At 41.1% G+C, this 14,821-nt stretch overlaps 1 protein-coding gene across 1 annotated transcript in view; it reads left to right on the forward strand.

Moving 5' to 3' along the window:
• Positions 1-14,821, forward strand: part of LOC147325607 (uncharacterized) — a 121,846-nt gene that overhangs the window by 78,049 nt on the left and 28,976 nt on the right. The window contains exons 27-35 of the mRNA XM_086300183.1: positions 291-344; positions 699-752; positions 861-905; positions 2,191-2,244; positions 2,911-2,955; positions 7,365-7,418; positions 8,130-8,183; positions 8,279-8,332; positions 14,635-14,688. Of these exons, the coding sequence (XP_086156309.1) occupies positions 291-344; positions 699-752; positions 861-905; positions 2,191-2,244; positions 2,911-2,955; positions 7,365-7,418; positions 8,130-8,183; positions 8,279-8,332; positions 14,635-14,688 (468 nt within the window). The remainder of the gene's footprint in view (positions 1-290; positions 345-698; positions 753-860; positions 906-2,190; positions 2,245-2,910; positions 2,956-7,364; positions 7,419-8,129; positions 8,184-8,278; positions 8,333-14,634; positions 14,689-14,821) is intronic.

Raw genomic sequence — 14,821 nt, forward strand, 5'->3', positions numbered from 1 at the left:
CACTGTGGTTAAACCTATTCATGGAGATCCCAGTGTGATACAGAAGCTGTGTGCAAATTCAGCTCTGGCAGAAAAGTCAGTCCTGAGTTTCAACAATCTCGAGTTAACCTCCAGAAAAATCAACTTTTTCATGATACAGTTCAAAAGACTCATAATAAACACAATAAACTATGTGGTATGGTGTTTGCCACAGCTTAATATTGTATAACATGCTCTTTTATCTGGAAGCATGCCTTTTGAGAATGAAAAAATGAGATGCGCTTCACTGACTTTATATATTTTCCACTCAGGGCATCGATGGCGAAACTGGCCTCCAGGGAAAACAGGGCAGCCGTGGGTTAAAGGTCAGTGATGATTTATGTGTCTGAACACCACAAAATGTCAGATGACTTCATATGTTGTTCCAAATGTCCAATTTAACTACGTAACAGAACTTCCAGTGACCTCCTGAATGTAAATTTGGTGTCACATGCTCACATCCTTCATTCCACACAATCAGTCACTAATGTAGTTTCACCACCATATAACAGCATAGCTAACGAAAAACAGAAATATGACTTATTTCTGTTCTTGTCTTTTTGTGTAATAAAAATATAATCTGTGATTTTAATATGATTTAGATACAATTGCCACAATGCTGACGTTGTGGACAGCTGATTGAGATGATTGAGTCATTGTAGTCACTAATATCTTTAAAGGGAAACAGAGGACCAGATGGACGTGATGGCAAACCAGGACCCAGGGGGAACAAGGTATTGAACTCCAAAAGATGTTTGAATACACACTTTTTTTGTTACCAAGTTCATATATATGTCAATATTAATTCATTCATATTAATCTGCTCCTTTTGTTTTCCCCAGGGTGTGACCGGACAAAGAGGTCATCCTGGCCAACCAGGCCCACCGGTAAACTTATATTGTAGCTATGGTTAGAGTAAGATTTGGCAGCTGGGGGAACACTAAGATCTGGTGTAGCATTTCAGGGTAGGGAAAAAAAATCACTTGGAAGTAAGGCATGTAAAAATTTAGATTTATTTCATTTCAATTTCAGTTTTATTTTATAGCACCAAATCACAACAACAGTGAACAAGGCGCTTTATATTGTAAGGTAAAGACCCTACAGCTGACATGTGCTGCTGCTATTTTGCTGTGAGGTTTACAGGTGTTGTGGAGTTACCTTTAACCTTTAAATAAATAAATATGATGTTAAATATGACTGTGGTGTGATTGAGACACGGCCAATCCATAGATTGGTGTTCAGAGCCATCTTTATTTTACTCGACTGCAGCTGGCAGCCACACACATCACACCACGTTCACAACTTTTACAACTCTCTCCCCAAACTCTGATTCCCCGTGTTTAACAGGGCGGGTGTGATTGCAGATGCCGTGCAGGTGTGTCTGCACAGCACCGCAGTCCACGCCCCACCACAATGACAAACCTGAACAAACTTCAATTTGTTTCCAAGTCATTTCATAAATTAAAAAAAAAAAAAAAATCTTTAGTGGATTTATATGTGATGTGTTGCTATCTTATTAAAAGAAAATCTAGCATGATTAAGAAGCTTTAAATTTAGGTTTATTAAAACCTGAGCAGTCCTTTTGACACGAGCTTCTCTACGTTTAGCTTGCACACTCATTGTGGTGCAAACTGGACAGATATTTTTTCAAATATTCGAATCGTTTATTAGAGAACTCGGCTAGGATGGGATCATTTTCTGAGTACTGACCAAGTATGCCGTCAGCTGGAGGCACCTCCAAGCTGCAGCAATCAAAACATTAATTCTCTTGACAGTATTATGTATTAAACTGCTTGTCAGATTTGATGATTCAAAACTGCAAATGCCAGAATGCAGTTCCAGGTCATTCTGGTTCACTTTAACCCCTGGTTAAATGTTCAAATTGCAAAAATAAATAACTTGTATATTTATTACAAGTATAAGCCCTCAGTAGATACATAGTTGCAGTTGATATGTTTATAAACTGTATATTTATCATATAATCTGTATCTAAATTTCATTACAGTCCTCCATACAAGAATTGATTTACATTATTTTAAAAATGTTTTAGCATTAGAGGATTACTGAATTTAATTAGTCAAATATACTTATACAGTAAACACATATTCTTTTGTACTGTTCAGTAATATCCGGCTGAGCTACAGTTATGTGTTTCTCTCCATCTCCTTTCAGGGTTTGCCGGGGCCACCTGGAACAGAGGGAGCAGAAGGAAAGCCTGGTACACAGGTTCCCATTCTCTATCATATTTCAATCCCATCACCTGAAAATGCTGCGTGTGTGTTTGTGTGTGTCTGCATTTCATGTACTCCTGTCTCGTTCTGTATTGCAACAGCATGTACTGTATTATTCAGTGAAATACTTAAATATATGAACTCATTTCACAAACATTTTATCACTTGGGTTTAGACCCAGTGTTGTCTTTTATAGGGAAGAGACACGACAATGCACATCGTGCACTTTACAACTGTGTGACTGCTGAATACAGATTTTAAGTAGTGATGATGGATTTGCCCTCAAACTGTCAAAACTGACTCCCAAGCTGAGGGGAAGGTGTCTAATAATTGTTGGTTTAAACAGCAGGAGGCAGTCTTTGTACAGCACGGTAGTACTGAAGGAAATAACTCCCTGTCTTGTTTGCTAATCTCTCCAACTGATCCCATGTAAAACATGTATTTGATTGTAATGTACACAAGAGCTACACAGCAACACATTTGGCTCATTATAATCAGTATTTTAATTTCTGTATTTAGTGTAACGGCTTATTTTTTTCAGAAAATGTGTAGGAGTTCATGATTAACGATGCGTATAATTAAGAGACTGAACACTTGTACTTTTAATGACCTCTGCTGCCGGGAAAATTTGCATTGTTGGTATTTTCTGTCTCTGTTTCAGGGTCCCTCAGGTGCAGCTGGTGTTGCTGGTACTAAAGGGCCGATGGTAAGGCCGTTAGCCGCAGGATGACCTCAGCAGTACATGACATCATTCCTTAAACCTTGCATTGTTGGCTTTTTGCCACATCCTCCAGGGTTCAGCAGAATAAAAACACATTATTACCATTTTTACAAGGCAGCTCAGGATAAAATTACAGATGGTTCTATAAATTCATGAGAAGGCAACAAACACTTAAAAAAGTGAAGTTTTAACAAGACAGAACAGCGCTCGCTACCGGCCCGTTAAACATATCAGCTGTGTTGACTTAAAGTTTTCAGCGCTGCATTGGCTGGTCTGAGTAAGTATATTCGTGTATGTATCACAAGGATAATTACACATAGTTAATGTAATAAATACTCACTCTTTTGCAAATGTTTCTGGACTCACTGAACCAATAGGTGGTTGTTGGACATTTTCCAAAGCCATGGACATAACAAAAGCTTATCTTATGTAAAGTGGGATAGACCTGAGATTAACTTTTCAGCGTGACTTGGAGCACAGGATACCTTTGATTGTCATGTGATCTGGTAAATACAGTGGGGCAAAAAAGTATTTAGTCAGCCACCGATTGTGCAAGTTCCCCCACCTAAAATGATGACAGAGGTCAGTAATTTGCACCAGAGGTACACTTCAACTGTGAGAGACAGAATGTGAAAAAAAAAATCCCATGAATCCACATGGTAGGATTTGTAAAGAATTTATTCGTAAATCAGGGTGGAAAATAAGTATTTGGTCAATAACAAAAATACAACTCAATACTTTGTAACATAACCTTTGCTGGCAATAACAGAGGTCAAACGTTTACTATAGGTCTTTACCAGGTTTGCACACACAGTAGCTGGTATTTTGGCCCATTCCTACATGCAGATCTTCTCGAGAGCAGTGATGTTTTGGGGCTGTCGCCGAGCAACACGGACTTTCAACTCCCACCTCAGATTTTCTATGGGGTTGAGGTCTGGAGACTGGCTAGGCCACTCCAGGACTTTCAAATGCTTCTTACGGAGCCACTCCTTTGTTGCCCGGGCGGTGTGTTTTGGATCATTGTCATGTTGGAAGACCCAGCCTCGTTTCATCTTCAAAGTTCTCACCGATTGTTACACCCCGGCCTAGGCAACCGGGGTGCAACGTAGAAAAATAAAAAATAAGGCAAAAACACACGAGAAAAAACTAATACGGGCTTCCACAAAAATAATCCCAAGACGAGATTTAAAGCAAGATACGACATTTATTTACATCACCAAACACAAGACGTCAAACTATTTACAACGGGGGGAAGATCACGACCATGACATACTGAAACACAAGGCTTAAATACATAGAAGGAGCAATCAGGGAATGGACCACAGGAGGGAAACACAGCTGGGGCAAATTAGAACTGACGAGACAGGGAAAATGTAAACTGAACACACTAAGATAACACAGACTTTCAAAGTAAAGCAGGAAATACATAACAGTCACGCAAAAACAAAACACTGACAACACCGAAACGTAACACCGATGGAAGGAGGTTTTGGCTCAAAATCTCACGATACATGGCCCCATTCATTCTGTCCTTAACACGGATCAGTCGTCCTGTCCCCTTGGCAGAAAAACAGCCCCATAGCATGATGTTTCCACCCCCATGCTTCACAGTAGGTATGGTGTTCTTGGGATGCAACTCAGTATTCTTCTTCCTCCAAACACGACGAGTTGAGTTTATACCAAAAAGTTCTACTTTGGTTTCATCTGACCACATGACATTCTCCCAATCCTCTGCTGTATCATCCATGTGCTCTCTGGCAAACTTCAGACGGGCCTGGACATGCACTGGCTTCAGCAGCGGTACACGTCTGGCACTGCGGGATTTGATTCCCTGCCGTTGTAGTGTGTTACTGATGGTGACCTTTGTTACTTTGGTCCCAGCTCTCTGCAGGTCATTCACCAGGTCCCCCCGTGTGGTTCTGGGATCTTTGCTCACCGTTCTCATGATCATTTTGACCCCACGGGATGAGATCTTGCGTGGAGCCCCAGATCAAGGGAGATTATCAGTGGTCTTGTATGTCTTCCATTTTCTGATGATTGCTCCCACAGTTGATTTTTTCACACCAAGCTGCTTGCCTATTGTAGATTCACTCTTCCCAGTCTGGTGCAGGTCTACAATACTTTTCCTGGTGTCCTTCGAAAGCTCTTTGGTCTTGGCCATGGCGGAGTTTGGAGTCTGACTGTTTGAGGCTGTGGACAGGTGTCTTTTATACAGATGATGAGTTCAAACAGGTGCCATTCATACAGGTAACGAGTGGGGGACAGAAAAGCTTCTTACAGAAGACGTTACAGGTCTGTGAGAGCCAGAGATTTTCCTTGTTTGAGGTGACCAAATACTTATTTTCCACCCTGATTTACGAATAAATTCTTTACAAATCCTACCATGTGGATTCATGGATTTTTTTTTTCACATTCTGTCTCTCACAGTTGCAGTGTACCTCTGGTGCAAATTACTGACCTCTGTCATCATTTTAGGTGGGGGAACTTGCACAATCGGTGGCTGACTAAATACTTTTTTGCCCCACTGTATGTTATTGGGTAACCTTAAAGCTTTAAAGCAATTTGTGATGACCAAGTTGCTTCTAGTGTGTCAGTCAATAGAAATAGAAAACATTCAGTCTGTATTCCATTTAGTCTCAAAAACACCTCAAGTATAAACTGTATGTAAGCAGACATCAACTCTGAAAAGTCGATGTGGAAGAGCCTTCAACATGCATTCTTTCTAATGGTCAACAGGAGGCAAATCTGGCTGGAAAAAAAAGGGGCAGATAATATAAAAGTATATGCTGCTCACTTTATGACCTCATTAATCAGTTTCCTTCCTGAGTTTATAGTCTCAGTTAGGGCTGTGCATAGGCAATAACAATATCTTAAAATTAAACGATAATTTTTTGTGTCTGTAATTCACACAACTGCTTTTTTGCTTTTGAACACTCATGATGTTTTCTTGCACTTCTGTTTTTATTATTTAATTAAAATAAACACTATAAAATGAAGTTATAAATACATTTAGCTGATGGTATTTTTTATACATAGTGCAACAATAATCATGAGGTGAGAATGTAATTTAATATTGTGAAAGCCCAGTCTCAGTCACTGGTTTTAAGTTTTCGTCAAGGCAGAACGTCGTGAAAAATTATGAAGCATAATTCCCCTCATATTACATTTGCCTTGGGGAAAACCTAAATTTTTGTTCATGCCTAACAAAATTATTGTGAGTGTCCAATGAACTTGCATTTTTGTTGCCTCTGAAATGGTTGTTTCAAAGACAGGTACCAGGTCTTTAACCACTCATTGTCAGTTGTCTTCTTTGAAATGAGCTTGGTGGTGCACATGATGATAAATCAGCAGTGAGATGGAGCCAGTCTGCTGTCAATTTGCTATCAGTATGTGAATGAATGGGGTCAACTTAGCAATTACATGCAATCTGTATAAGATAAAAAGGCCAAAAAAAAGATATTGTCATCTACATACACAAACAGAAGGATGCTGTGGGATGGCGATTTAACAGCAAAGTTGCACATGTGCACATACACTCTACAACCTTACTTTTATGAAGGACTATAAAGAGAATACAACCAGTTGGCAACCAGTTAATTCATCCCCTATTGCAAAGCAGTGCATACACCGGAAACTGGTGTTGGCAGTCTGTCTACATTTATAAATTAGAGGATGATTATTTGCAAATCGGGCAGTTGTTACCTTAACACTGTTGCCTCACAGCAAGAAGGTCCTGAGTTCAGTTCCACCATCAGGGAGGGGTCTTTTCTGTGGAGTTTGCATGTTCTCCTCGTGTTTGCTTGGGTTCTCCCCAGGTACTCTGGCTTCCTCCCACTGTCCAAAGACATGCAGTTAGTGGGGATAGGTAATTAGAAACTCTAAATTGCCCATAGTTGTAAATGTGAGTGTGAATGGTTGTCTGTGTATATGTGTTAGTCCTGCGACAGACTGGCGACCTGTCCAGGGTGTACCCTGTCTCTTGCCCTAAGACAGCTGGGATAGGCTCCAGCACCCCCCACGACCCTGAAAAGGAGAGAAAAGCAAGTTTGGGGAAGAATTTTCCCCAAACCTTTCCTACAAAATTAGAATTTTCTAAAATGTTTATACTGTACTTATCTTAAATGTACTTTAAGATACGATTTTCCGAGCACAAGAAAGCTGCCAATCAGCTGAGAAAACATGAATCATCTCATGAATCCCTTTTAATGCAACTGCCAAGAAACAATTAAATCCTGTATTCAGCAATCATTAGCAAAATGCTGAATCAGCCAATTTAGACTAATAGTATAACAGCTCACTGCACATTATTTTGTGTTTGCACTTTTATAGGTCATCAGTGCAGTTCTCCTTGGTTCTTTGCCCATTCTTCATTACGTCTTCTCCTTCCTATTTAGGGGTTTCAAGGAATTCCCGGAGTGAGAGGAACTGATGGTGCACCAGGTTCTGCGGTATGCCTTTGTTTTTATTTCATTTTGAGAGACAGAGCACTGTACCTGTGTAGGGTGTAGAGCAAGGGTCCCCAATCCCAGTCCACGAGGGCCGGTGTCCCTGCAGGTTTTAGATGTGCCCTTGATCCATCACAGCTGATTTGAATGGATAAATTACCTTCTCGACATGTCCTGAAGTTCTCCAGAGGCCTGGTAATGAACTAATCATGTGATTCAGGTGTGTTGACCCAGGGTGAGATCTAAAACCTGCAGGGACACCGGCCCTTGTGGACTGAGATTGGGGACCCCTGGTGTAGAGGCTTGATAGCCTGGAAAGACTTTGTCATTGAAAGGATATAGCTCAAAAACTGTATGAAGGTATTATCTAATCCCTTGGTTTTTCATGTAAAGTGCACCTATTGTGCTCATTTCAGGTCCATTTTTTTATTCTTAGACTCTACTATAGCTGCTTTGCATAATTATTGGGATGATATTCAAACTAAGCTTAATATATTGCAGTGATATTGAGTAGCTGGTATAATTTCCTGAGAAACAGGAAATAACTGTGTTTGCAAAAATGTCCTAAATTTTACCCTGCAAGATCAGCAGCATCCTTGTTTTTAATGTTACTGTTGTAATGAAGGTCATGACATGTAAATCTGACTGGCTGATAAGATAAACATTTTCTACCACGTCTTAGTTTTGATAGATTCCTTGTTGTTGACATATCAGGGGCCAACGGGGAAGACGGGGCCTCCAGGCTCACCAGGACCCCCAGGAGAAAGGGTGAGGCTGCAAATAGTAGTCATGACCTCTGTGATATCTGTCTACAGAGAAGTTTTGTTTTAATGTTTTTTTGTGTTTTTAATGTGTTTCTTCAGGGCTTCACAGGGAAGCCAGGGTTTGAGGGACCTCAGGGCCCTGTAGGCATGTATGTAAGTGATTCTTCTGCTGCAAGGAATCCGCCTGCATTACATTTCAAAACAAAATGTATGTACATACAGTATATAAGCAGCACAAGTTTAGCATAACAACTAGTAAAAGTAGTCAGTAAAATTTATTTATATAGTACTTTTTAAAACAGGAAGTTATTTCAAAGTGCTTCACTTGGGAATAAAAGCATATCAGTCGAAACAATAAAACAGTATAAAGAGGGTATAGTAACATATCCAATAAAAGAGTATACTACACATGAATATTACCTAAATGCCTGTCTAAGCAGATGTGTTTTGAGCTGTTCCACAGTATTGGAGCCAGGGGTTGAAAAGCGTAATCCCCCTTTGTTTTCAAACGGGCCCGTGGAATGGTTAGAAGACCACTATCAGTGGATCTAAAGATCCGGTTTGGAGAGTAGGGTTGGAGAAGCTCAGTGATATAGGTGGGGGCCTCACCTTGTAGGGACATGAATGTAAGAGTAAAACTGATATCTATACCCAACCGGAAGCCAGTGCAAGGATTTTAACACAGGGGTGATATGGGAGAATTTATGACTGTGGGAGCCCTGCTGCGGCATTTTGGTCTGCTTGGAGGTGATTTAGGGAAACCTTAGGCAGACAAGAAAAGAGTACGTTACGTTAGTAATCTAAACAAGAGGAGATGAAGGCATGGACAAGTATCTCCAGTTTGCCTTTGGATACAATAGTCCTGAGTTTGGCAATGTTTCTTAAATGAAAAAAGCAGGAGCGGGTCACAGACTTGATATGAGCGTCAAAAGACAGAGGTTCTGAGCAGTAGCTTTTATTGAGGATGAAAAGGACACAGACATTGACTAATTTGGGGCTTGATGCTCTCTGGGGCAATGATCAATCACTCAGTCTTGTCTGCATTCATCTGCAAGAAATTGTTTGTCATCCAACCATTAATCTCTTTAAGACAGTCCATTAGAGGGAATAATTTGTCTAATTCCCAGGGTTTAAAGGAGATGTATAATTGGATATCATTTGCATACAGGTGGTAGGAAATAATTTTGAAGCTACTAATGATACGGCCTTAATGAAGGATATATAATGAAAACAATAGGGGGCTTAGAACCGAACCTTGCAGAACTCCCCATGACAATTTAGCTACAACTGAGCAAAGGTTTCCCACCGAAACTATGAATGTTCTATCTGCCAGAAATGAGGCAAAACAGATCCAGATATCCCCACCATATGATTTAAGCGGTGAATTAAGATCTGATGATCAACGGTATTGAAGGCCGAGCTAAGGTCCAATAGGACAAGGATTGAGCAATCGCCTCTGTCCGCGGCCATCAAAAGGTCATTTGTGACTTTGAGGAGAGCAGTTTCTGTGGACTGTGACTTTCTGAATCCCGACTGAAGGTCATCAAGAATGTTATGTTTCTCCAGTGCCTTCTTTACTTGGGACCAAACGACCTTTTCTAATATTTTAGAAATGAAAGGAAGTTTTGAGATGGGTCTGTAGCTTGACTGAAGAGTCGGATCCAGGTTCGGCTTTTTCAGCAGAGGTTGAATAACACTCTGTTTAAAGCACCTGGGGACAGAGCCAGACAGTAGGGAACAGTTTATCCGTGTGACCACAGAGGGCCCAATGGTGTCAAAAACTTTGCAAAATAAAGAAGTAGGTAGGACATTGAGGGTTTCATTTGGATCAGTATTTCTTTTAGATCTTCTAAAGAAACTGGGTGAAGGGATTCCATAATTACAGGGTGTGGAAGATCGTGGTTGAAGGGACTATCTGAGGGAGCTGAGTTTCCTCTTAGGTTACTGATTTTGTCTTGGAAAAATCTTAGAAAGTCATTGCAGTCCTTATCTGAAATGACAGGTGTACACGGAGTTTGGGAGAGACTATGTTACTTACTGTACTGTGAACCTTAGGATTTCTTTTTCCTACTGCAAGTCGTTTAGTGAAATAAGTGGCTCTTGCATCTTTCACCATGTAGTTGAAGGTAGATAATAGTTCTTTTAGGTGGAGCTTATGAACCTCAAGTTTTGTGGCTTTCCACAGGCGCTCAGTTTTACGGCAAATTCGCCTAAAGCTGCAAATAGCTTCTGTGAACCAGGGCAGGGATTTGGTAGTGCCGCTTTTCCTGATTTTAAGAGGAGCAACTTTATCTAGAATATTTTGACATTGCGAATTAAAGGGTCAGTAATTAATCGTGAATGCTTCACATGAACAGAGGGCAGTGTGTCAGAAATAAAGGAGAGATCAAATAAAAGATATTTATGATCACTAATAAAAATGTCCTCACGACAAACTGGACCGATATCCAGACCCAGTGATAGAATCAAATCTAAGGTGTGGCCACCGCTGTGTGTTGGCCCAGTTACGTGTTGGGTAAAGTTAAAGGAGTCTAAAGGACTAAGAAATTCAGAAGCAGTGTGGCATGATTTGTCATCAACATGGACATTAATATCCCCCAGCAGAAAGATTTTATTCAGCTTGATGGTGGAGGATAGAAAGTCAACTAAGAAACTCCTCGCTAGTGCCAGTGGTCTATAGATTGAGATCACATGCAAGGCTGGACTGGGACAAAAAATCGGCCCCGGCATTTTGACTAGAGACCGGCCCACCAGGATAAATGTGACGTCATTCAGGGGTAAAACGCAAAGGATTCTGGGAACTTGTGGCAAGCGGTACTAGCGCACGCAGGCTTTCAATTGAACTCAGTTACACAGCGATAAAAAGAAACCCAAAAAATGCCAAGAAGCTGTTGTATTATTATTAACTGCAATAGCCGGTCGCATGACAGCCACAGGAAGCCGACGGGTAAAGAGATCGTTTTTTTATTTTTATCGGATTACGTCGTTGAAGAGAAATTTTTTAAGCCATGTTTCCGAAGTAAGAGCCGACGGATGGTCTGGATATACCAAATATAACGTCTCAGAACACTCCAGCTCACATGTTAGTCTGCTCCAGGCATTCCCACAAAGGTCAGAGTTTTGTAGTAGTTAATACGTCATGTTTCTTAACATAATTGGTGATATAGGTTACAAGCAAGTCTGGCGCTGAACAGAAATTGTCGCGCTATGCTCCTTTATTTATTGTGCATAAATAGTAAATTGTCCTGACACAATATTGCGTTTCGCTTCTGTTATTACCATGGTACACTGACAAAAACATATACTTTTATTCACAAGATAAAACAGTTGTTTTGTATCACTAATTGTCCAGTGCGATTACAGCATACAATATTATTGTCACTGCTACATTTCTGTAATGAACCAGAGATTATTTCCACTACTAATTAATTACCGCTGAGCTCAAAGGTTATATTAATAAACGGTTAACGAATGTGTATTTATGACGACGATTTGTGAGACTGGTAAACTTACCTTTGTTCGTACGATGGTCTTTCGTTCTACACGGTGCATTTCAAGGTCCTGTACCCATCCGTCGGTAAACTGTACCTGGGCTTGTTGCAGTGACCTGAAGTTACTAAACTTCATGAGTGTATGCACTCACTCCAAGAACCGTATAATTATAAATCTGCGCGTGGTGAAAGTTCGGCAGCACGCTGACGTCTTTTGTCCACTCATAAGGGTCTGACCCTTTCACTCCTTTGATTTTTCCTCGTATCTTTTCTTTGTCTTTTCGTCGAGTCTGTCTTTGTACGGACCGGCATTGTTCTCCTTTTGTTTTGTACATTCCTTTTTTGTGCGGCAAAGAAAAACAAGAAGGTATTGGAACCGGAGAATGAACGTTTTGCGGTGCTGCAAATGCTTGCGTTTGATGTGGTACTTGGATTGTTTTGCCACGAGTTCCCGGCATGCAATGCGCGAAAGTCACGTGATCGCTAAACAAGGGGGGGGGTGCATCCGGCCTCCTCGGCTGTAATTGGTCCAGCCCAGAGTCGATCATGACCAATTGGCCAATCCAACACCTTTCATTATATATACCCTTCCTAAAAAAAAAAAATCCATCGGCCCACCGGGCAAATGCCCGGTACGCCCGATGGCCAGTCCAGCTATGATCACATGGAAGGGATTATTCCTGTTTATCTTCATCATCTGAATCTCAACAGAATTAAAAGAAGAGGTCTTCACCAGATGACAGAAAAAGGAGTTTCTAGCAATAACAACCAGCCCACCTCCACATCCTGAAATCAATGGTGTGGTCAGACAAATACAGACAAATCTGCAGGGCCCAGTTCATTGAAATGAGGAAATTCCATATTTCGCTGCCAAGTTTCCGATAGGAATAAAAAATCCAGGTTATTCCAGGTTATTCCTAATAAAACAAAGGACAAATGCCTTGTTTGAGATTAAACGACAATTTAATAGGGTCATCTTAATCAGCGAGGCTGAAACATCTGTGGTTAGATCCTGAGAGGCTTGGCGCAGGTTTGCCCTGCACGATCCCCGGGACTTCTTACCTTTTATCGTAAGCCGCGGTACAGTAAGACGGTCCTTATGAAACTCGTGCGGAGAAGCCGTGCATTCAGCTGGAAGTCCGTTTTAGCTAAAACATCCAATGTTGGGAGCCTCGAGCAGGATGCTAAATCAGCGGTATTCCTATATTTCCATAATCTCACTTGGATGCCCGCTCTCCTTCCTCGCTTCCTCCGGCAACTTTTTGTCGAGGAATGGCAGCTCCGGTTTCTGCCTGACACAAGCAACCATGGGAGGTTATGGGCATCAGCTTATCACCCAAGTGGTGGAGGGAAGCCTCCAAAGTGTTTCTCATTTTTATCCGTCAACTCCATTGCTGATTTGATCCGAAATAAGGTATTTCGATCATAAACGTAGGTAGCTGTAATCTCATCCACAAACAGCAGCAGAATAGGTAATACAACACAAAACAAGAATAGAGACCCTGACAGCGGTATTGCCAATCTGAAGGTGACTGGCTTGGCTCTGAAGTATATTCAGTCTGTTACGTAAGGCCCAAAATGGCCTCCGTACAAGAAAGTAGTAGCTCTAATATTGACCAGTAACGAACCACCACACGCACACTGTAATGGGTTACACAAGATTTATTTGTTCTTTCTCCGGGAAAAACTACTGGCTGAAGACACAACTCTGGCCAGGAATACAAGGCCCAAAGCCACCGCGGTCAGGACAGGGGAAAGGTGGTCAAAGGAGCCATCCACCTTTTCAGGCCTGACTTCATCAAGGCTGGGTCTCCACATCACATCCTGGGAGCTGGAACTTCCCCAAAACTGGTCCAGTTTCCTTGTCAGGGGCACAGAGAGTCTCCAGTCCAGTGTTTGTTTTCCTGCCTCCCAGCACATCCACTCACATCCCAATAAGAATGAGTCCTCCCTCCAACATCCTCAGATTATTTTAAAAGCAAAACCAGGCCAGGTTAAAAATCTTTTCCGTTAAAATGTGCACACTTCATTCTGGATCTTCGAGGCTTCCCTGCTACACCAGTGTCCTACTAAAAAAAAACAACAACGACAACACCTACTTCCTGTTTCCTCTCCCCTTTATAGAAAAGGGCTCCAATCCTCCCCAATCAGCTGCTCCCTGTATTCAACTCCAAATAGCTGGCAGCTGGACTAGAGTAGAATCTCCACTCCCACATGGGTGTGGCCCACACCTCACATCAAACACAAAGAAACACCAAAGCATGCAATTAATACAAAACAAAATCTAAAGTAATGCCAACCCAAAAGCTTAGTGGGGGATTCTCTCCATCCTTTTCCACCATGCTATACTCTGTAACAAGTCTTTTTAGTGTATTTTATAGCTTTTCCAGAAAGAAAGAAAGAAAGAAATCTGTCGCCACGACTCTTTGACCTTACATTTTTAAAAGTAAATGTGTAAAATTACAGAAAACCATAATTTGACCGCTTTGGTGTAGCATGAATAGCCATGGTTGAGGTTTTATCAGTAGGAAAAGCTGTAAAACCTATGAACATACAATTAAAATTCCGAAATTTCTGTTCTCTTTCACATTTTACGAAGCCATACAATTAGCCAGATTGTAACCTTTGCTGGTCCAATTCTGGTCCCCAGGCCTTTTGTTTGATATAGTGGTTAAAATTGGTATTACATGAGAATACAGCTCGGCCCTAGTTGGACTTCAGCTCATATCACTTGAACACAATACACAGATGTTTTGGGGAGAAAGTCACAGCTGTTGTGTCTAACAGCTTTTATTAGTTTTGAATGATTTCAAATATGCGCGTGAACATTGTAGTATATCCTGAAATAAAATAATTAATCTTTAAATAATTATGGTATGGCGCTAAAAGCCTACAAGAGCCTTCAGCTCCATATTTGCTGAAATGATAGTAGTAATAATGTCTTGTGTCTCCCTCTGTCATTAGGGTATCCCAGGAACTGTGGGAATGCGTGGGCCAACAGGTTTCACAGGACCGAGGGTAAGATCATCCTCCTGACATCTATCTCACCTTGTCCTTTTTCATATAGGAACTGGACGAAAGATGTTGTTGTACGTACATGAGTCGGTAAATTGTGTTAAAAGTGAGGGACTCAGCTATGAAAAGGGCAAGC

Source organism: Aulonocara sp. 'chitande type north' Nkhata Bay, linkage group LG7 (assembly GCF_057382095.1).
Source record: "Aulonocara sp. 'chitande type north' Nkhata Bay isolate Kocher_YH1m ecotype deep benthic linkage group LG7, A_spYH_male_GT1.1, whole genome shotgun sequence".
NCBI lineage: Eukaryota > Metazoa > Chordata > Actinopteri > Cichliformes > Cichlidae > Aulonocara > Aulonocara sp. 'chitande type north' Nkhata Bay.